Genomic DNA, 24,047 nt, shown 5'->3' with positions numbered 1-24,047 from the left:
TAATAGTTTAGGAATGATTCACTCTTGACTGTTATTCCTTTTGCCTTGAGCAGCTGACACAGCGGAAGGGAAGATTCAAAACCAATGTCCCCACTGGCTGGTTCCAAATTTGTCATTAAGCCCTGACCCATGGGCCTGAATGGCCCAGATCCCTAAAGCAAAATTCTACCTCCAAGAGAGCCTTTTTGAAAACAAGCCTTTCATAGTAGAAAAAAAAAATCACCCGTTCTGGGGAAAATGCTACCTGTAACGGTGCTGATCCAACAGTGATTGTAACGATAGTGATTTTACACTTAGCATCTTTTAGTGACAGCTCAGTGCCAAATGAAAATGCTCCAGGCAAATTCTTATCTATGGCTAAAGCAAAATAAAACCTGAATTGAGGATTATGTTCATCTCTTGATATCTTTTCTAAATTGCCTAAACACGTGTCGACACTTTTATCCCTCCAGGTTTGCCAATGAAAATATACCTTTTAAAATTTAAGCGCTCTAAACTGAGATAGTTCTCCATGTTTAGTAACAAGCCTATATGCCTGGATACTCAAGTAATGTTACTGGTCCACAAAAGAGTGGGTATCAATGAGACTGGCAAGATCCCACAAAAAGATACTAGGGGTCACAGATCTGTAACTAACAGCAGTGAGGACTCCAAAGAAGGAGATTTATTGCACAAGATCTTGTTTTTAAAAGGGTATTTTACACCGCTTAAGACAGCAGGTTGAAGGACAACCATCACGTGATTGAATCCACAAAATTCCTGAATTCACCTCCGCCCCATAATTTATCAGACCACATCTACTGCCTCTCCAGGATCAACAATCCACAGAAGCACTCACCAGCCACCACTCACAAGTGCATCTTTTAATCTGGCGAGAACATCTCTCCTCCTTTGGAACTTAAAGGAGGATGGGAACTCACCTTTCTTCATGCTAATTTCCAAGTATCTATAAGCACCCTGTCCTCCAGTTCATCTGAAGAGGAAGGTAGAGGACTCATTCTCTGAAGACATATGCAGCAAGAACACAAAGACCCCTCCAAGTCCTCTCTCATGGAGAGAACAAAGCTTGACTGGCTACTAAGGTCAACTAAAATATGTGGATTTCTGCTCAAGACCCACATCTTTTGTTTTTATCCTTTAATTTTAAAACGTCTGCTCTACTGTACAGGACCTCCATGTGGATGGAAATAAATTACAGCCCAGTCTACCCTGGACCATGCCAAGCTTGTCGTTTGCTAGCACAGATTCCTCTGTAGCCCACCCTCCACTATTCATTGCCAGTCTGTTCCATCCTTCTACCATCCTCCAGGCCCCAAAAGGTTCTGAACTGGGACCTGAGTGGGACCCCCAAATTTTGTCTTGACTCTAACTGGCCTGGTCCCCCAAACTGAAGAACTTGTGGGAGGGAAGGGAGGTGTCCTCATATGACACTGCTTATGCATACTGGTGGATATGAGTTGGTAGAATGCAGCAGAGCCAGGGCTTGAGAGTAGGACATGTGCTTTGTGTTCTAAGTTCCATTCCTGGCATCTGCAGGGATTGAACCTGGGACCTCCTCTGGCTCACTAGGGAACCTGCTCCAAAGTTCAGTGCAACAGGAGAAAAACCTCTTTTGGAAAGAGAGAAAATAATCCACTTGGTGAAGCCTGCAACGTTCTGGGAATGCCAGTGCCTGGTGAGCCAAAAAGGAATAAAGTCTGCCTTCTTCATTGGTGCTTCCTGTGATTCCTTTGGGCATGCAGCTCCAAGAGGCCTCCCTTCCTCACCGAGAAGGGTAAACTGTCAGCAACAGCAGAAGTGAAAAAGCAGGTGCTGCCCCTTCCAGCTAAATAGCACCTGACGGGGAGAAGTCCCTTCCATGCAACACCAATGCCTGAGGTAGGAGGAAGTTCCTGCCACAAAACGAGTGCCATTTGGGGTGAGGAGCGTCCGCACGCTCCATGCAAGAGACTGCCAGATGGGCAACTGGAGCTGCAGAATAGAAAGAGTTCACTGGGGCCTCCTCACCACTTCACACCCCATGTAGGTCTTCCCATATCCCAAATAATATTTATATAGCATCCTTGAGAACACACAAAGTATTTCAACAACAACAGTATTATTTACAACAATATCATCACCTTTCTATTCAGACCACCCCCCAATCAGGCCAGCTGAGTTCCTGGCAGAGGCAAGTTTGACCTAAGGACTCCCTGACTGGTAGTTCGGTCTCTTAGCCCATTTTTGAAACATGAAGCTGCCTTGTGCTAAGTCAGACCACTGGTCTATTAGTGTCAGTATTCTCTGTTCTGGATGGCAGTGGCTCTCAGGCAGCGGTCTTTCACACCACCTGCTACTTGACCCTTTAACCTACAGAAGCCTGGGACTGAACCTGGGATGTCCTGCATGCAAAGCACATGCCTACCACTGTGCCGTGACTCTGCTGTGCTCCGCCAACTCAAATCCACCAGCACAGAGCAGCAGATGCCGGTCATTCCAGAGTTGTGCCTCCCTTGTAAGCACCTCTTGTGTTTGGTTTCTGTGCAGGTCCAAAGAGGCGACCACTGTCCCGAGTCCTTCTGCACCTGTCAGGGAAAGGGAGTGTGCCGTGCCACTGATGAGCAAATCCGTGGAGGCCTCAGCAAGCTGAGCTCTGATCAGCACGAAGAACTAATTGCCTGTATAATTATTTCAATATACATATACATGTATTTATTGATATGTATCCGGATTTTTAAAAAGTTTAGTATTTTTTATGTTCAGTATTGTCATGGGGAAGAGCCCCATGGCACAGAGTGGCAAGCTGCAGTACTGCGGCCTAAGCTCTGCTCATGACCTGAGTATGATCCCGGCAGAAGCTGGGTTCAGGTAGCAGGTTCAAGGTTGACTCAGCCTTCCATCCTTCCAAGGTCGGTAAAACGAGTCCCCAGTTTCTTAGGGGTAAAGTGTAGGTGACTGGGGAAGGCAATGGCAAACCACTCCATAAAAAGTCTGCCAAGAAAACGTCATGATGCGACTTCCCCCCATGGGTCAGTAATGACTTGGTGCGCGCACAGGGGACTACCTTTACCTTTAGATTACGTTTTCTCATCTTTCCCTACCCAAATGTCTTTTCACAGGTCTCTTTGCTTGTCCTAGCTCTGGACCTGTTCCACTTCATCTCTGCCCAATGGCCTTTCCCACATTATATCCAGACCTAGATTGTTCCCATAATCTCATTCCCCTTCATCCAACAACAGGAGTCAGGCTCAACCCCTCAAAACTTCTTGCCTGCCTAACATGTAGCAGACACAGCTGCCCTGTGCACACATCATCCTGTAGATCCTCTAGTAAGCTGGTACTAAACCAAACATTTGTTGGTTCAAGGCTGGCATCAAAAATGAGCAGCTGGGCTTAGCCTGGAAACCATTTTCAAACCTTGCTTGACTGGTCATGGAAAATGTTGGCAACCTGAATGCATGTGGGGAGGGAGAGCTATGATAGGATTTCTCCTCTAGATGATTTTACTGGGCAGGGAACACAGGAAGAGTGCTGTCTGTTTTCTTTGTATCCCCAGAGTTCTTTGAATGATTGACTATGATCAGCCCAGTTATCACCTGAAGAATGCTAATTGAAATCTAGCACTCTGAAACACAGTAAAAGCAACGGGAAATGTATCTCAGATTCAATGAATGCCACACTATGCCCCCACATGTGCCCTTTGCCTCTGTTTCCTGACTGAGACTTCTGTCTATATCCTCTGCCACCAGAGCTCTGCTCTAGCACTTGGGTGGACACCTAGTTAGCTGTATGCTTGGGTAGCCCTGCTGGGCCAATCAGCCTCTTGATGGCACCTCCCTCACCTCTAATCCCCAGCCTCTGCTTGCCTAGTCCTTTCCCAAACACAGATGCTCCTCTCAGACCACCTGAACCATGACCAAGACACAGACGACTCACGCCTTTGTAGAGGATAGGGGGAGAGCAGTGACAATATTAGCAACTACGTTACATTAGAAATACCCCAGAAGTACGACCTAATTCACACACTCACATCCCTTAAACCTGTGGCACAGATGAACATGTAAACTGACTCCACTGAAAAGCACAGAGTCTGGAGAAATGTGAAAATTTTCTCGGTAGTGTTGCATTGTTACTTGTGGTGGCACTCCTCAAAGAGACAAAGCCAACCTACATTACCCACAATGGACCCCACTGTAGAGTTCTATTATTGCCTTGGGATGCATGCTTCATGTTTTGCAAAATGTCAGTTCACACATCCACGCAGATGCTTGCTTTCTCTCCAAATGTTTTGAACTGTGTGGCAGAACGTAATGTGTGAATTGGTGATGTTTTGCTGGAAAGTACATTCAGTTCCAAAGGGACTTTCTTCCACTTTCTCTGCCTCATTAATACCACCCACAAGGCATGCAAACAAGACAGAAGCCCTGTTCACATGGAACAGTGAATGCACATACAACTTGCACAGACATGTGTATGTATGTTTGTAAGAAAGAGCCAGCACACGTTCACTTTACAAATGAAACGGGGAACAAGCAACTGGAGTTTTAAATCACATGTTCAGCTGTACATAGGTTGAAGGTAACATGAAAATTACTCAACAACATACACAGAAAAAAATGCATGCTGCACATGGGTTGTACATGCGGCCACTTGTGAACAAGGCTAGAATGAGAATCAAAGCTATATTCGTGAAGGCATAAAAGGCCAACCAACCTGGGTTTGCAACTGAGTTGAAGCCAACTATATCTCCTTGACATGTACAACATTATCAGACATGAGTTTCCAGACATGATAGTTGTATTAGTACCTTGCATTTTAAAGTGTACACAGAAACTTCTTAAATGCATGCACTCACCTGCACCTCCCGCCAGTAATGTGTTCTAAGGAACTGACCACTATGATTATTTCATCTGCTTTTTAAAAGAACTATATGTTTAAGAAAAGTAATTGTTGAGTGGAGAAGCAGTAAGGATGAGGAGTACTCTACTCAACCCTTTCCTTTCCTGCTTTCCCTACGGCTCCCCCACCCTATGGATGCATTTTCTCATATTTTGAACTCTGCAAAGGAAAGTTGCAGGGTGAGGGAATCCAGAGCAGAGGAGGAATTAACCACCCTCCCCAACTTCTGAGCTTGAAACTGCCCCCTCCACTCCCAAATGGTGCCAGGGCGCTGCTCCGAGTCCTAACAGGCAGCTCAACCCTCCCGCGGTTCATCGTTTGATGTCTCCAGGGATCAAGCGATGGGACTTCCCCGTGTGAATGGACGGCCACAGCTCTGCCACCACAGACAGAGCAATCCCCATCTCTTCGCATGAACATCCGTTCACGCATTCAGGTGAGCGGGCAGTCATCGAGCGCCAAGAAAACAACCTCGGCGCACGTGTGAACGCAGCCCGACGATCGCAGACCTCGTGGAGGACCCGAGGTCTGCGCGCTTACCTGGGAAGGAACCCCATGGAGCCCAGCAGCGCCCTGACCGCAGCGCGAGAGAGGCGAGCCGAGACCGTGGGAACCCAACAAACCAGCGCGCAGCCCGCGTCCCCCACCGCCCTCCGCGGCTCGCGCCTAGAGCCAGGCAGGCTCCCCGGCATCCAATCCCCGGCCGGGAAAGTGACATCACCTCGCACCGGCATTGGGGAGCGCCGACTGTTTACACGCGCGCCGGAGCCAATGAGGAGCCACTGGGTGAGCTCATGCCCGGGCAGCCGCCGCGCGCCGAGAGCGGAGCCCAGCGCCCCGCTTTGGGGCTCGGCTAGAGAGGCGCGCCCAGACTCCTGCCAGCATCGCCGCCACGGGGCTCCCCGCTCGGTGCCGGCCTCCCTCCCAGCCCGGCTCCAGCTCCCTCGGGGCCTCCTTGCCTGCAGCAGCCGCCGCCCCCGTCTCCGAGCCCGGCTGCCCCAAAGCAGGGGCCATGCCCGGGACAGACCCTGCCCAGCCCGCCGCCGGTCAAGCGTTGCCGCCCCTCTGCGATCGGGGCTGCCGGACGCGCAGGTCGCAGCTCCGAAGCGGCTGGAGCGAGCGCTTCACGGAGGGAAACAGTCCTGCCGCTGCCGCCGCTGTGCGCCCGCAATGCAGCCGTCGGGAGAGGGGGGCGCTCCGCATTATGACAAAGCTCCGCTGGGCGGGAGAACCGGAGGCCTCCCCCCCCCCCCCGAAGGAATCTGCCTCTCTGCGCCCCATCGGAGTCCAGCATCTGAACCGCGCCTGCCAGGGAGCAGCCAAAAGAGCTGCAGGAACTCGAGGGCGCAAAAGCCCTTCGTGGCGAGCCGCGAGTTTCTAGATCTCAGGGCGCAAACCCCGGAGCGCTGATTGCATTCTTGCCAGGCGAGCTGTTTCCTCTTTGAGCCTGCATCTTTGGGAATGGAAAGTTCTACTCTCCAGCAAGGCACCTTTTCTCTTTTACTTCATGTGTTTTCCCAGCTTTTCCAGTACTGGGTGTAGCTGTTGGGGATTTGGAGCTTTGCTCTGCCTTGCCCTGCCTTGGCCCTCTTGGGAGAGCCACTTATTGTCAAGACTTGATCACACAATCTGGCCATCCCAGAAGGCAGCAACTGAGAAAATGGGTCTCGCACCTGGTCTTGCACCTTTGCACATAACTGTGGAGAAAGTACAAGTGGCAAAAGGATCCCTCACCCCAAACCAAAAATTGAGATGGGTCAGCCAAGCTAATCCCGGTTCAGTGTCACAACTTGCCAAGAAGCAGCCTCCAGTCTGTTCCCTTGCCCTGTCTGGGAACTGAAGACATAGCAGCCTTTCTTACTAAGCACATCAGCACCCCCTATAGACGGAGCACTTCTATACAGCTTGGTTTCCCTCTGGGCACATTGTTCGCTTGGGGGTGTGGCAGCTACTGCCTTTGATTTATGGCTCCAGCATCTCTGGACTTCCAGGGTTGCATGGAAGCACCAGCTTCTTCCCACATCTGTATTCCAAAAGCATGCCATTTTTCATTTTTGTATTAACTTTAAATTGGGAACCAAAATGTTCCTGTCTTAGGTAGGCTTTATGTCCAAATGTGCTCACAAGGGTTCTCTTAAGCTGGCCCCTGAAAAGCCATGGCATTCTCAAAACTCATAGATGGTGGGGACACAAACCCAACCTGTGGGTGTGGGTAAGGCAAGTCTCCTTGAGCGGCTGAGAGGGTTTATACTCTCTGTGTGATGCAGCATGCCCCACATCTGTTAATCCACACCTACCTCTTTTCTGCCTTATAAATGAAAGACGTTTTCATTTATGTTGAATGTTCCTCTGGCCAGTTATCTAAATGATGTTGCAAATGAAATCTGAATGTAATAATAACATTCAATTTATATACCGCTCTTCAGGACTACTCAGAGCGGTTTACAAAGTATGTTGTTGTTATCCCCACAACAGTCACCCTGTGAGGTGGGTGGGGCTGAGAGAGCTCCAAGAGAGCTGTGACTGACCTAAGGTTGCCCATCTGGTTTCAAGCAGAGGAGTGGGGAATCAAACCTGGCTCTTCAGATTAGAGTCCTGCTGTTCTTAAACACTACACCAAGGTCCAGGGAAAGGTCCAGAACTCATGGCCATATGCATGTATAAATATAATCAACGAAAGAAGCTCTGGGTAGCTGTGTTGGTCAAAGGAAAAATCCAGAAACAAAAGCCATGTGATGCTTTTTTTTTTATTAAGAGCAACCAAAGATGACACAAAACAGTGCAAACTTTCAAGTTCCCTAGAACTTTTCATTTGGCTGGATGGTAAAAAAGCAAGCAAACAACAAAGGGGAAGGGAAAGATGTTTCAGGCCTTGAGGCCTTTCATTGGCAACCTGTGTAGAATGGAAAGCCTCAGAATCATGGCCTGAAACATTCCCCCCCCCCCCATACACACCTTTATTGTTTTAACATTCCTGCTTTATGAAACATTTCAAAGAATCAAAACAAGCTTTCATATGGTTTTGTATAATTTTGATTGGTCTTAATAAAAAGCATTGTATGGCTTTTGTTTTTGGAATTAGCTGTAAAGAAGCTTAGGGGCGAGTCAACATTTAAAATTGACCCCGTCCTACCATATAGGAATTCATCATGATCTGCATGCAGACTAGCCCAGTCTTATCAGATATTGGAAGCTAAGCAGGGTCGGCCCTGGTTAGTACCTGGATGGGAGGCCAACAGGGGTCGCTTCACAGAGGCAGGCAATGGCAAACCAGCTCTGTTCATATCTTGCCTTGAAAACCCTATGGTTTTCAAGTTTTGGCCCTGACTAGTACATGAATGGGAGACCACCGAGGAAGTCCAGGGTTGCCATGCAGAGGCTGGCAATGGCAAACCACCTCTGCTTCTCTCTTCCCTTGAAACCCCTATGGGGGTGGCATAACTCAGCTGTGACTTGATGGCACCACACACGCACTTACATATTCTCACACATGAGTTTGCCTCTCTTTTTTGACAGCTTCTTCAGATATTCCTGGGAATTGTAGTTCTGAAAGGGGGGGCTACCAACTAGATGCTCAGCTCCTTGATCGTGCTACAATTCCCATGATCTTTTGTGGGGGAGCCATGACTGCCAAAGGAGTATAAGATGGTTATTGGGCAGGGCCGCCATGCATGTCAACAGAGACACTGTGAAGGCCCACTGTGTCCTGTGCTGCCTCCAAGAGCTGGGTAGGCTGGAATGAAGCTCTGTCCCACTTTTGGCCTTCAGCTCCCTTCCAGAAGGTGTCTGAATGGAGGATGACAATGGGGCCGGGACAGCAAGGACTCCCACAGCCTCCACAGTTGGGTGAAGTGGAATGTGGCACTTGGCAACTTAGGTGGTTGTTGGCTGCGTGGGACTGGACTCCTTACTCATGAACAGATCTGGCAGGCCTGTGGCATGAAATTCATACCCCCTGTCATAATGATAAGCATAGGGCAATGAACGAGAGAAAGTGATTATTTGTTGATGTCGAATGTTCTTCCTGTTCTCCTGCTGATCTCCTCCTGAGCTGCCTTCAACCCCACTTGAGATGGACCCCTTTCAGTTGGCAGATCTGTTGCGGCACTTCGTCAACAGCAGATCCACCTGGGAGATGCATGGATTCAAAAGGGAGGGCAGATCCCCTGCCTGCCACCAAAAGATCTCCTCAGGAGTAAGAACCCCAAAGTTTGGGCTTCCTTCTTGTGTATGCCCAGGAAGAGCAAACAGGGACATTTGTAGTAATTTTAGCACAGAGGCCCTGCTGGCAGCAGAGGTACAGAAGATGGCATAATTATTCCACCCTTTCCCCCTTCCAAGGCCTCTGCATTGCAGCTGTTCCGGTTGTGTGTGTGGTTTATGCTCGCTATGCCCTACTTTGTTCACAGCTACAAACTCCCTCCCTCTTCTCCTCCGTTACCACACCTCTCTCTCATGCATGTGCAAGCACACACACTCTCCCACTCCACAACCAGTCCTGCAGGCATGTTTACAACCAAAGCTGAAAGGTGAGGGGAATTAAGCTGTCATCCCCCTGTGCTACTTCTGCATTTCAGGGGCAGACTGGTATTTGTCTTCTCCCCTGCTAACAGCAGTGGTGCTTTGGGAAACATAACCTTGCTGTGCGTGTGCGCCATTAACAATGGACTAAGATCTAGAAAATCTGCGCTCAGCTAGTTGAGAGGCAAGATGGATTCAAGAATGTGTATTTGCATCGGGGAAAATGGCTGGGTTGGATTAGTACTTCCTCCTCAGCACTGTGGCTGGATCTGAATCAGCCCCCCCCCCCCGCCTCAACTGCTAATAAAAAAATGTGGGCCGGCCAAGCACAGATCCACCCCCCCTACTGCCCCACCTAGCTGGGCCCTTCAGCAAGTGAAACTTTTCCAGGGAGCTTCCGTTGCTGCTTTTCTGCCTCTCAAGATGCGGCTGAAGACACGGCAGCATCTCCAGCAGAGGATCCTGGAGGATCCTGAAAAAGGGAGGGCAGGTTCTGCCCAGGGGCCTGAAAACTGGAGGTGTTCTGTGCATCCAGCTATAGGATGGAAAGGGACACTTGGAGGTGCAGCTCTTCCTCTTGGCCAATTTCCAGGCAGGAGTAACTAGGGTGACAGGGAAGAGAGTTGGAGAATCTCTCTACAGGCAGCAGGGCAACGGCTTGGCTATATACGGCAGCTGTGTGAAGGGGCTGTGTAATGCCAGAAGGGAAACTTCAGCCCATTAAAACCTCTCCAGATGCAAGCCTAGCTCTGGAGCTCCATTTCTTGCTGCCCTCTGGTTGCAATCCCACACAGTTTTAGACTGGAGAGGTAAAACTGATAAGAACCTTCAGGGAGGCGAAGAGGAAATTAACAAAACCTCTGAGAAGCGATCTCCGCCGGCTCTGTCTTTTGAAACTATGCTTCCTGGCTAACATTGCATCTCCTTACACTTGACGAACATGCGCCAAGGCGGCTCATGTAGAAAGAGAGGGGACACTTTTACACCAGCCTGCTCAGTGAAGGATACACAAGATCTGCACACCACAGAGGTGGGGGATGGGTGTGACAGAAGGGGTCCCCTGGGCCCAGTGGCAATCCAGTCTCCCACGGGCGCAGTTGTGACCATGAAGGAGAACATGATTCATTGTATGTGCACTTCCTTGTGCTTTGGATATGATCTGTGGATGCAAGTCAGTTATCTAGACAAGATTTAACGTTGCTGGAGATATTTCCTCAGCAATACAAGATAATGAATTTTCCATATGTGTGTCTGCAGTATATTTTTTGCTTAAACTGGTCTGTTACATCATGTATAACCAACACTAGCTGCAACGTGCCATCTGTTGAAAAGGGCTGTCTTCTACATTCCAGCAGTATTAACAATATTGACGTGTGGGATAAACTCTGAGGGCCAGAACAGATGTAATACCATGAGATATGTAGTGGTTTCTTCCCAGCACTTAAAAAAGGGCTAATAACTGTTGTTTGGGCTTCTAATTCATATCAGGCCTATGGTGTAATGGAGAAGGGGTTTTAGCTCCTTCACAGTTTTACTAATTAAACTCCTACCCATTTCTTAGCCAACCTCTCTTGGAACGTCTTTGTTTTCTTTCAAGGTGAACAGCAGCAGAAAGGTCAGTTTCAATGGTCAAAAGCCTTCTCGGAGGAAGGGTTAAACCCTTCTCCCACCATGCTCTGGGCCCTGTGCACTTGCTATTAGCCACGTTTTGGGTGGCCCTTCATATCTGAGATCTGTTGACTTGTGCAAGTATTTCACCTGATCCCCTGGTAGCTGAACGTATGGGTGGATTCCGTTTAAAAAGTGACGATGCGGAATCTCTGCTTCTGTTCTTCAACCCACAATGACTCATTTTTGCACATGAAAAACATCACTTGATGCTGCATTAATCACATGCATTAAATGCTGTTTTACAAAAGATGCAGTGGCAAACCCATCAACTGGGTCTATCTGACTAGAGCATTTTTCAAGACAGAGCTCTGGGCAACAGTTTTCAGCTGGGAATTTGCATGGGTGTGTGTATCTCATCACCAAAGTGGAGGGATGCAGTAAGCCCAGCAGTAAGCAAGGACTTCTTCACTCCCCCCCCCTCCCACCCCGCTGCTTTATGGGAATGCAGTTTGGCTTTCTTACCATCCAGGGACAGCCAATCATGCTGGGAGGAAGGCAGTGTCGGCAATGCCCTCGCTTTGTACTCGAAGACCACCGAATTGGAGATGATCTGATTGTTGAAGGCAACTTGCAGCGTGACTAGCCCGGTGTCATGAGCTGAAAAACAAGGGAAGCATGGTGAAAAATAGAGGTGGGGTTTGGGGGGTTTCCAAGCAAGTCTGACATGTTGATGGTTTAGAAACTTTCTACTGAGCACCTGCCAGCAATGCGGAACAATAGACACTACAGAACAATAGACCCACAGAGATGAATAGGAACAGGAGTCTAATCTCATTACAGATGCTAATTTTCTACATTTCCTCCCTTGCTGTAATCAAGCTGATTACATTTTGCATTGTACCTTTGCATCCTGATTCCGTTCTTTGCAACAATCAGCCCACCTTCTGAATGGTATTACAGTTGTTGTTGTTATTATTATTATTAATCCACCTTTCTCTCAGAGATCCAAGGCTGATTACACAGTGCAAGTGAAAATACAATATAATCAACAGCTAGGACATTCATTGAGCAAAGTACAATAATGAACAACAGGACATTCTGGGAAAGAGAGACAATAGGGAATGGTAGCAGGAAAATTTTAAACAAGCATAAAGCTGAGCACAGAGATAAGAGACATAAGGTCTCAGGGATCTCCATTCCTACTTTGATCTGACAAAGGAAGCTTAACTCCTGAAGCTTGTACCCTGGAAATCTTGTTGGTCTTTAAGGTGCTACTGGACTCTACTCTTATTTTTCTACAGCAGACCAAGCCTATTATCCACCTGAAACTGCCAGCAATACTGTTTTCCTATTGGGGAGTGATGGTGAGTACAGTGTATACCCTCACATGCTCTGAGATGGCATTAGATGCATCATGTATCATGAGGGCAGTGCCACGTTCCTGGAATGGGGAGATTGTGGTATCTAAGTATGTGGCACCAAGAAGTACCCCAGAACCCTGACACTAATGTTTGTCAGGGAAATCACACCGCAGAATCCCCAAACATTCTTCTGTGGGTTTTTCTGTTGTTCTTATGTCTCCTCACTTAGCAAAACAGACAGAGTTAATACACCAGAAGAACATAAGAGCATGCTCGCTGGATTAGACCAAGTCAACCAGATGCCTTCCGGGGAAGGGGTTTGTGGTGTTCTAAGTAGGGCATGCTAGAAACAGCCACCTCCTGTTCATCTCCAACATCAGATATACTGCCCCCGAACATGGAGGTTCTATCTAGCCATCCTCACAGCATCCTCCTCCAAAGGCAATGACTGTGGTTACATCTTCTAGCAGTGAATTCCATCCATTTTTACTGAAGCAACTTCACTTGGCTTGTATCTTTTCCCTTTTGAGTTGGTTGCATTTAAGAGAACAGAGATCTCTTGATGGGTTTTTGTGAGCAAGAGCTTTCTTCCTTAGAAACATCATGCATCAAGTTTCTCTGATCTGTATTATAAGCACTATAGCCATGACAGTTAAAAACCAAACCTCCATATTCAGAAGCAGTATATCTTGCAATACCAGATGCTGGAGACCAATGACAAGGAGGTTCTTTCATTTCCCAGAGCACATTGCTGGCTGATGTTCAAAACCAAATGATGAGGCAGATGGACCTTGATCCAGAAAAGTAATTCTTTTATGTTCACAAGAAAGGATTGCAAAATTGCAAATGAGTCTCCACATGCACACAAAAACAGGAACTCTGAAATACACACGCAGCTTGTCAGAGGGTTTTTGTTTGTTTGTTTGTTTTCCTCTTAGCACAAATACATCAGAATTCCTCACCTGGGCAGTAACAGCGCAGCACCCCCGGCTGTATTAGCGAAGCAGGCACAGAGATCTGATCAAACAGACAGCTGTAGTTATTGCTGGCTTCCTGCCATGGGCCTGTGATAAGCACCTTCACGCCCCCCTGCAAGGAAAATAGAGAGGATGGTGTCAGGTTGCAAAGGAGAATGCAAGGGGTGGTACAGCCAACTGGACCAGAGACGACTTTACAATCTCCCCTGCCCTCCAAGCTCAACATAAGATGCAGGGAAAACATGAGGAACCCATCAGGGTGGCTTCAGCACAGCAGAATGATACTAAAGTGATTGTGGTATAACCAGTGCCAGGTAAATAGGGCGGATCATTCTGGGGGGAAAAGGGGCAGAGAGGTTTCCCCATCTACATCTGCAAATGGTGGCTTTTAACTGGGAGCTGGAAATCCAAGACCGTTTGTGATTGTCTTTATGCTACTAAGTGAGGGGGGGGGGGATATAGAGGGTGACCATATCTGTGTACGTAAAGAGTCACACCTGAATTATGGTGACCCCATAGGCTTTTCAAGGCAAGTGATGTGTTTGCCATTGCCTGCCTTTGGGCAGAGACCCTGGACTTCCTTGGCGGTCTCCCATCCAAGTACCAGTCAAGGCCGACTCTGGTCAGCTTCTGAAATCTGATGAGATCAGGCTAGCTGGAGGCCATTAACTCATAGGGTTGCCTAAGTCAGAAGCGACATGAGGGCACATAACATGCACATATCCGGTACCAGGCATCCCATTTCTGTCAATACTTTCTTGAAGTTATCCGATGGACGTGAATTTGGCAGATGTGGGTTTAACAGATATTCAGTTTAATTTCTGCTGTAAGTTATTTGCCTCAGCTGCCCACTTGAAAAAATTGGGCAACAGAAATGGTCGATTATTGATGAGATGAGTACATGCTTATCTCTCCCCCGACAAGGGGACCTCATAGTGGTTCATTTGAATTGTGTGTGTTATGTGCCATCAAGTCGCCTCCGACCTTTGACGACCCTATGAATGAAAGACCTCCAAAACTTCCTATCGTTAACAGACTTGCTCACATCTTGCAAACTGGAAGACGTCGCTTCTTTTATTAAGTCAAGCCATCTCATTTTAAGTCTTCCTCCTTTTCTACGGCATTCTACTTTTCCTAGCATTATTGACTTTTCCAGAGAATCTTGTCTTCTCATGATGTGACCAAAGTATGATAGCTTCAATTTTGTCATTTTAGCTTCTAGGGAGAATTCAGGCTTGATTTGATCTAATACCCACTTATTTGTCTTTCTGGCTCTCCATGATATCTGCAAAATTTCCCCCCAGCGCCACATTTCAAATGAATCAATTTTCTTCCTGTCAGTTTTCTTCACTGTCCAACTTTCACATCCATAGTTCGGATTATCTTGATCTTGGTCCCCAGAGAGGTATCTTTATCTTTAAGGATCTTATCTAGCTCCCTCACAGCTCTTGGATATGCACCTTAACTATGGTGAGGGGGTTTGAGCGTGTCAGTGAAGCTGAGAGCAACACCATCAGGAGCACGGGCTTAGTCAAGAGTCTAAACTCCTGGAAGAGTCACTCGAGGTGGAATGGTCAAAGCTTAGACACCAGACTAAGATGTATCCACCCCCTTCAGGAATCAACGGCCACATCAGCAGAAGAGAACTGAATGTTCCAGTGGTGATGGGAGCAGAAGAATCCTTGAAGGTTAGCTACTGGGCAGCAGCAGTAGTGGAAGGTGACACTGGCGGAGGATCTTTCACAGACAACGGCAGTGTCATTTAAACTAACCCTGGTTAGTACTGCAAAGTGGAAGAAGGTAATGGTAAACCACTTCTGCTGATCTGTTACGCTGAAAACCCTATGATGAGACAATCCAAACCATTCAAATTATTTTATGATTAAACCGGTTTAAAAAGCCACACCCCAAACAGTAACATCAAACCCCATCAATGCTGACTCCAATAAACACCCCATGCGAAGTAATTACAAAAGTCACAGTGGCAACTGGGAAAAAGGAGAGAGCAGCCAGCTTCCTCAGTGCTCCTTCAGAAAATGGGAAGGGGGTTTCGTAAGGAGGGCCAGAGTTCATTCGCTTCAGCAAATCTGTTGGTCTTTAAAGGCGCCACAAGCCTCCTTTTTATTTTTACTGCCACAGGCGAATGTGGCTCCCCCTCCCATGGGAGGAACAGTGTGGGGAACTGGAAAAAAACCCTAAACTTTTCACCCTCTGGGTGTTTTTCCTTTTAAAAAATCCCTTCCCTCCAATACTTTTCCAGTTGCGGAGAAAAAATACTGTTGTCTACTGATACCTATATTAATCCGTCTTTAAGAGTGGAAAAGTAGGGACTGATTCTGGGGTGGAAAAAGGCTGAAGGGTCAATGGTGAAGCATCTCTCCACCCCAGTTACTCCATTCAATTGTGTAGTTTCTCATGGCTTAGTTCAATGCTATATAAAGGAATCAGGAGACGTGAAGCTCTGGCTCCTATTTAAAGTCTACTTTGACGCTCAGAGCAGGAAAATTGATGGTCTGAGGCTGGACATGGACAATAAGAGCATAGTTTGAAAACGGTTTTGCTACCCGAGAGGTATGTACAGGGTCTGGGGGAGTGTGTGTGTATTCCTCTGTCATCTCTGGACAAAAAGGCTTGGTGTGTTCCTTTGGCCGCCTGTCTAAAGGTAAAACACCTTACCAGAGCCTTAGTTGTGTTTGCTGTTCCTCTGCTGCCCCCGTGTGGCAGAAAGACAGTTTGCTCTCCAAATAGTTTGCAGTGAGAGAGGAGGCTTGGATTAACACACACCAAAATTCTTCCAGCGCCAGCCCTCTGAGCTCTAAACCTGCTATGCAGAAGGACTGGGAACAAGAGGTGTTTCCACTGCCAGGGGGTGGGACACTGGAAGAACAAATGTCCTTAGCTGGTCCAGAAAAACAGTGAGACAAAACCTGCACGGATGCATTATGAAGACCTGACCAAAGCGAGACAGAGTTTGATAGACTGAGGGACTCAGGAGCAGAGATCTCATCAGCACATGAGTTCAAGTAAGCCTTGATCAAATTCTTCCTTATGCCACTTCACACACTGCTTTAGAAAAACTGGAAAGCACTACGGAAGGAGACCTTCCCCCATCTCCCTGGCATGATGCGGTCTTGGCCCATCTTCCCAGTTGCCCATCTTCCCTGGAACAGATGAAGATGCATTGGGCAAAAGGGGTGCCCTCTTCCCTTTGGTCACCCAGTCTGCCTGCCTGTCTTTCCATTTCATCTGCACTGCCCTGGCACACAGCGAGAAGGATCCTCAGTTGATCAAAACACTGGAGAAATCAAGCAAGTGGAAAGGTCTTCCTCAGCACTTATTGTGCATGTATCCCTGCATCAAAGATGAACTCAGGAATTAAACCTTAGCATGTGCTGATAGGCCTATGGTTTCACAGAAGTTTAAATATCTCATTACACCTTCCCTAAGAGAAAAGGCTTCTGGAGCTAGAATAAGCAAGGATTAAAAAGCTGAACCTGTCCCAGAGCTCACCTCAGGGTAAGACCACTCTGGTGAGTAATCCGTCACCATGAAGAGGCGCCCACTCTGCTGGAGCATCCCGAGTGCGCCTTGTGCAGCGGCAGCTGACACCACCTCTGTCACGTGCATGTACGCCATGGCGCTGGCCCCGTTCTCTGCGCTGCTGAGGTGCAGGTTGGCTTGCTGGGGGCTGCAGCACGGAATGCACATCTCTGCCTGGCTGTAGGATGCCCGGCTACCATCTTCCGGCTGTGACAGCCCAGCGCTCTCCCCTGATACTAGCTGGTGCCCATAAATGGTGTTGCTCCCGCCTTCCACCGAGATGAAATCGTTAATCAGATCGGAAAACTGGTTGCTAAAGGAGATGTCGAAGTGGTCCAAGCTCAGTTCCATGTTGGAGGAGTTGTTCAAGCTCGGGTGGGCGACAGGGTAGAGGCCTTGCACCATGTTCCCTTGCAGAATGGGCAGGTTGCTCCCATTCCTCAAGGTGCCGTTGGCCTCAGGCTGCATATAGTGCTCTGAGCTGCAGGTCTGGAGGTCACCAGGTTTTAGCAGATTCTCATTCCCTTCTGCCTGCGGCGAGGTCTCCATGGGAACTTCCCCTTCCGCCGTCATGGCCTGAAAGTTTGCCTGGAACTGCATGAGCTGCAACGAAGAGGTGGACTCGATCCGGGCTTCTACTGTGCCATTACAGTTGGAGGTGTTTTGGGAGGAGGCCTCTGTCTTCACATTGGGGAGCCCTAGAGGGTTGACGAAGGAACTGCTCGTGTCGCTCAGGTTGCCGTGGGCGTTTTGCTCCAAGGGGAGAGGTTTACTTGCATCTTGTAGGAAGAAGCTGGGGGAAGGGGTCTGATGGACATGGGGACTCTGGACGGCCTGATTGAAATTGGAGGCGTAATCTTTGTTGGAGTCAATTGCACTAAAGTCCATTTGCTCCAAGGTGGTGCTCGGGCTTAGGCCCCCTCCGGAGGGAAGCAAACCGGAACCGGTTGTAAGGGTGAGTGAGTTGGACGACGAAGAGGAAGAGAAGGCCTCTTTGGACATCTGTTGCTCGAAGGACGTGTCCTCAGTCTTGATTTCCTTTGTGAGGGCTGTGCTGAAGTTGAACCCGCGTTCCGTCGTGGGTGACTGCCTGATGTTGCTGCCGATGCTGTCTCCTTTGGGGCCCCCTCCTCCATAGGTCTGTCCCTGCTTGGGATTGTTAAGGAAGCAGTCAGGGTCAAAATTCATGGTGGTTTCAGGCATCTTCCTGTTGCTGTCGAGCGTTGTGGAGAGCACCAGCTCTTCAGAGACACCGGCAGGCAACATGGACAGACCCTCGGAGCTACTGGCAGTGGGGAAGGCAAATTTGTGGCCGTCTGAGCTCACGGCCAGTACCAGTCCTTGCGCAGTGGTGTCCGAAGTGAGGAGGTGCTGATTTGGGCCAGTGGTGGGCGACATGGTGTAGACACCGTCACTGGTCACATCCGACATGAAGACCGTGGCATTCTGTGACAAGTTGCCCATCACTGAGGCAACGGCCATGCTGGAGACCCCGGTGACTGCTGGACTGTCTGCCACGTCTGGATCGCTGTTCAATCCGCTGCTGATGGACACAGGAGAATTCTGGGTAGTGTCGGGAACTTCAACCTGATTGGTCGAGGAGACCTCTGTACTGTTTTGGTGGAGAAGCACCGGCTTGGCCACTTTGCCATTCCTCTTCTCCCTGCTGGAGGACTTGCCGTGGCTGTGCTCATTCTTGCCTTCGGAGACGTCATTGTTCTGCACCTCGGAGTGAGCGCTGTACCCGCCAGACCTCGGTTCAACCTTTGGTGATATGATGCGGTGTTTGGCACTATTGCATTTGTGGTGCACGCTGCTACCTGCGCCTGTCCCAGGAAGGAAAGCAAGCCCATGTTCATCAACTGGAACCACAAAACCTGCCCAAGATTGCATTAATGTTTGCCTGTGCCACTGACCCCAATAAGGTAAATAATTTGGGTCAAAGCAGCTTGGTGTTTTTTAAGTCTAGCTATATATAGCATTAGAGGAAGCCCACAATATGTTTAGAGATCAAGCTGCAAAGAGTTTGAACTGCTGGCCAGATGCTGGGACTGAACTGCATCTGCCCAGGCCTTAGGTCTCCCCTCTTTCAGGTAAGACAAGGAACAGGGGGACACCTCATCAATTCCTGCAATTGACAAGGCCTCTAGATAGGCCAGGCTGGGTATGCACACTGGGTGCCTGTCCTTCTGCCCTTGCCAGGTGAAACCTCTTTTCCCCTTGTTCTCTTGCATGTTGCAGCCACAGATACTTCAATCTAATATTCTGCCAAAGTATAGCATTCTCTGTTACTCCTTCTGCACATTTGTAGATCCCTTTCCCATTCATCCCTGTGGTCCTACTGTGGAAGGTTTTATTTATATATTTTATATATTTATTCCAGCCATACTTATCTTCTCCACCCCAAGGTGTTTCAGAAACTCCATCCTCAAATTTCACAAACTTAAAGACCACTGTGTCTTTCTTAACTTCTGTTCTGTACCCTACAGGGACTCACAGGTAACAAATAGTATCAGAGACATATGGGTTCACACGCATTCTCTGTGGCGGCCCCAACTTATGAAATGGCCAGCCTGAAGACGCCACTGTCTTGGCTTTCCACAAACTATTCAAAACTGAATTATTCAGGAGGGCTTTTCACTCAAGCAATAGCGCTGTGCTGTAAGGAAAGAGAGATGCTTTGGTAAATAATAATTATATAATAATAACATTAGATTTATATACTGCCCTTCGGGACAACTTAACACCCATTCAGAGCAGTTTATAAAGTATGTTATTATTATCTCCATAACAATCACCCTGTGAGGTGGGTGGGGAGAAAGAACTCCTAGAAGCTGTGACTGACCCAAGGTCACCCAGCTGGCTTCAAGTGGAGGAGCGAGGAATCAAACCCGGTTCTCCGGATTAGAGTCCCGTCGCTCTTAACCACTACACCAAACTGGCTCTCAGGGACAGGGACTGTTGCCTTTTCTTGTAGGTACTGTATGTTGATGTAGATATGCTCCTACTAGGTAGCTTTTGTGTCGTTTAATATGTCTCGTTAAATTACTTACGTTTTGTTCAGCATTGTTTCATCTGTCTTCCTGTATTCAAATTTATGCTTCTATTCAAATTTCTGCAATGCATACCCTGTTGCATTGCTTATTGAATGGCCCAGACCTTCCGTCTATTAGGGTTAGCAATGGTCTACTCTGAATGCAGCATATATAGGGCTCTATAGGGTCTCAGGTAGAGAAAGGTTTTTCACATAGGGTTGCAACCTCCAGGTGGTGGCTTGTGATCTCCCGGAATCACCACTGATCTCCAGACAACACAGACCAGCTCCCCTGGAGAAAATGGCTGCCCTGGAAGGTGGATTCTGTGGCATTATACCCATTATACCCTTCCCCTTCCCCAACCCCACTCTCCCCAGGCTCCACTCTCCAAATCTCCAGGCAAAATCAAAAAGAGTCCAGTAGCACCTTTAAGACTAACCAATTTTATTGTAGCATAAGCTTTCGAGAATCACAGTTCTCTTCGTCAGATGCGTGGAGGGCCAAAAGAAACTGGTCAGATATAGAGGAGGAGAGGGGAGGGCGGGTTAGATGCAAACAGCTCCTTCTGATATGTAGATGCAAACAGCTCCTTCTGATATGGAGATCAGTTTGCTTCTGTAAAGGTTCAGAGGAGTTAGAAGTGTTAGTCTGTAGTAGCAAAATCAAAAAGAGTCCAGTAGCACCACCAAGACCAACCAATTCCACTGCAGCACAAGCCTTCGAGAATCACAGCTCTCTAACCCGCCCTCCCCTCTCCTCCTCTATATCTGACCAGTTTCTTTTGGCCCTCCATGCATCTGACGAAGAGAACTGTGATTCTCGAAAGCTTATGCTACAATAAAATTGGTTAGTCTTAAAGGTGCTACTGGACTCTTTTTGATTTTGCCACTACAGACTAACACGGCTAACTCCTCTGGATCAAATCTCCAGGAACATCTTTACCCTGACCTGGCAACCCTACATCACCTATTGCCGGATCACTTTTAATTCGAGATACCAAGGATTGAACCTGGGACCTTCTGCATGCAAAGCAGAGGCTCTGTCACTGATTGCCAAGCGAAATGTTACTTTTTTGCATGGATTTTCACGGGTTTTCTCTTGATCCTTGCAGCCACACAACAGGTGTGGGAAACTGCTTGTTTTTTAAAAAAGGAGAGCCCAAATGGGCTCCGAATGGTGCTGCAGGGGGAGGGAGGGTCCTTGCCTCTCCCTCCACGCATTTTTCTTGTGTAAAAATTGCTCAGAGGAGTTATTTTACCAATTTTGCTGCTCCAGATGTGTAAAATTCTGCACGTGGAGCTGCAAAATCAGCAAACTAACTCCCCCTAGTGTGGTTTTAGTACAAGAAAACTATTTGGTGGGAGGAGAGGCAGGAGCCCTTCTTCCCTCTGCAGCGTCATGAGCCTGTTTGAACTCTCCTTTAAAAAAACCCAAAAAACCAAGCAGTTCCCCACAGTTGCTGTGTAGATGTGGGGATCAAGCGAAAGCCAGCGCAAACAATATCTAACTTTACACTGAGCGCCCCCCCCCCCCGCTTCCAAAGTTGGACAAATGTTCCTGCCAGCAGTCCCCTATTTGCAGTCTGAAGTGTTACAGCCCAGGAAGAACTCCCCCATGGGATGAGCTAACTCTCTGCAGAGAGAGATTCTTATGGATAATTTAATCTGTTTATAATCTAGTACGTTTTGGGTCTCAGAGCTGACAAGGCAGGCAGATGCTGGGCTGAGCCATCTGTCTGCGATGCCAGGTCTCAGCTCCAGAACCTACTGGGTTTATTTTATTTAAACCCCACCTTTCCCCCCAATGGGGACCCAAGGCGGCTTACATCATTCTCCTCTCCATCCATTTTATCCTCACAACAACCCTGTGAAGTAGGCCAGCAAAAGTGAGAATACCTGATGCCATGATAATTGTGCATCCCCTCCCCAAATAGGATAAATGTTCCTGCAAGCAATCCCGCGCTTGCTACGCCAAGTGTGTGTGACTGTAGCAAGTCCACCCAGTGGGCTTCCATCGCAAAGCAGGGATTTGAGCCTGATTCTCTCAGATTTATCCCTCAGTCAGTGAAAGAAGTAGTCCTCTTACTGCTGATGAAGGGGAAGGACATGGACGGAAGGCGGAGTTTGAGAGTGACCTTAGCCCAGCAACTCTTGTTCTAAGCATAGTATGCTGCCTCTATACCTGAAGGTTCCCTTTATGGCACCACGGCCAAGTCCTCTTCTTTAATGACACTAAGAGTGCAATCCTGAGCAGAGTTACTCCAGTCCATTGATTTCAATAGACTGGAGTAACTCTTCTTAGGCTTACACTGTAAATATGCAGTGGAACTCGACAATGTCTTGAAACGTCAAGAGCGACATAACACAGTTCATTCCGACTCCTTTGGGCTCTCCTACCCCCTCTTCACTTCCCCCCCTCTGCCGAAAAGTTTGTACTGCTCACCCAAGTTGCCAGTGCAAAGGCAATTGTGCGTCCGGGGCTGTGGTTTGGTCTGGTGACTGTCCAGGATTTGCTGCACCAGCTGCTCCACTGAGAACCCCGAACTGCTGTTCCCATTGCTGCACGTCCACTTGATGCCATGAACTGTGGAGAGAAGGACAGAAAGGCCCGTCAAGGACTGCCCAGCAGGCAGTTGGACAAGGTCACCCCTGAAGGGGAGTCAGAAGCCAGTCCAAAGCTTCTTGGCAGAGTTTTAGCTGTGTACAGACTATGTAATGTCATGAGAGTGAGCCCCCCCCTCCCATTAAGGGCTCAAGCAAACAAGATGAGATGAGCACATCTTGTTTCTCCCACAAATGCAAACTGTAGGCTTGTGTAGCCTCTGTTTACCCCGGGGCTGTGTAGGGAAGAAAGGCTGTTTAAATCTTTCACTCAGTTTAAAGGCTTGAAACTAGGTGCTCTGTTATTAGTATGTTAGAGGCAAGAATAAACCCAGTTGTTAAAGGATACCTTTAAAAGGGTAATCACAGAGCAAGAAACCACAGTTTCAAACAGAGCAACCAAGTGCAGGTTGAAGGATTAACAGCACAGACCTACGTAGAGTTAACTCCATTCTAAACTTGCTGACTTCCTAGGACTTTAAAAGGTGTAACTCTTATTACGATTGCAGTGCCTCTTTCTTCTCCATGGGGCCCTGCGGCAAATGGAGGCTGCACAGGCCTGCAGACAAGATGTGTGATCTTTGTTTCTTCTGTCTGAGCCGAAAGATAGCTTTTGACCCAGCCTGGCCCATACCTTGATAATCAGACACCATGAAAGATACTCAAGGGAAGAGGAATAAGAAATGTGGATCTGATGCAGCTAAAGCAACAGGCTTCCTGCACCTTAAAGAGGAAGCTATTTACTGCGGCAGCAGCTTCTGAAGGCCAGAGCTCACTGCATCAGATCCACAAAGCTTGGGGCCTAACCGTACGCTACGCTGTTCACAGTTCTGCCCCGGGTCCTTTCAAGCCAGATGCACTCTGGAGTTCCATGTTGGCAAGTTCTTGCAAAGAGAGGCCAGAAGACCCTCACGTTCTCTTCTTTTTGTTCCCATGTGGGTGTGTCTGCCTCTATCGATCCTAGGGATGGCAGCTTACAGGTGGGGGCTGGAGATTTCCCAGTACCACCACTGTTCTCCAAACTACAGCGATCAGTTCCCCTGGAGAAAATGGCTCCTCTGGAGTGTGGACTGCATGGCATAATACTCTTCTGAGGTCCCTCTCCTCCCCAAACTCTGCCCTCCCCTGGTTTCATCCCCAAATCTTCAGGAATTTCCCAATCCAAAGATGACAATCTTAGGCAAATCAGGGGAATAGGCTTGCTGTTCCCCCAGTGAGGGCAAGGGATCCCCTGCTCCCAACCTCCTTCCACTGCCACCACTCACCTGGTCAGTGGAGGGAAAGGCATGGGAAGGGGCCGGGAGTGACATCATCGCACAGGCCCCATAAGTGCTCCCGGGCTTTGTGCCGGCTGATTCAGCCCAGGGCCCAAACCAGCCCGGCGCAAAGCCCAGAAGCACTCCTGGGGCCTGTGTGATGAAATCACTCCTGGAAGTGATGTCATTGCACTGTGCTGGAAGCACGCGTGAGCTTTCTGTGCGTGTGATGAGGTTGAAAAGGTAAGTGCTGGGTCCCCCCCCCCCC

General features: G+C 48.3%; 1 protein-coding gene across 1 annotated transcript in view; it reads right to left on the bottom strand.

Annotated features, from left to right (window-relative positions):
- CAMTA1 (calmodulin binding transcription activator 1) overlaps positions 1-24,047 on the bottom strand; it is an 807,100-nt gene that overhangs the window by 42,257 nt on the left and 740,796 nt on the right. Inside the window, exons 7-10 of the mRNA XM_055001694.1 lie at positions 22,366-22,506; positions 16,859-18,714; positions 13,334-13,460; positions 11,533-11,667 (exon numbers count right to left, since the gene is read on the bottom strand). Coding sequence (XP_054857669.1) covers positions 11,533-11,667; positions 13,334-13,460; positions 16,859-18,714; positions 22,366-22,506 — 2,259 coding nt within the window. The remainder of the gene's footprint in view (positions 1-11,532; positions 11,668-13,333; positions 13,461-16,858; positions 18,715-22,365; positions 22,507-24,047) is intronic.

The sequence above is a fragment of the Eublepharis macularius genome, chromosome 17 (assembly GCF_028583425.1).
Source record: "Eublepharis macularius isolate TG4126 chromosome 17, MPM_Emac_v1.0, whole genome shotgun sequence".
NCBI classification, from domain to species: domain Eukaryota; kingdom Metazoa; phylum Chordata; class Lepidosauria; order Squamata; family Eublepharidae; genus Eublepharis; species Eublepharis macularius.
Note: the sequence above shows the minus strand (reverse complement) of the source record. Positions and strands in the feature narration are given on the sequence as shown.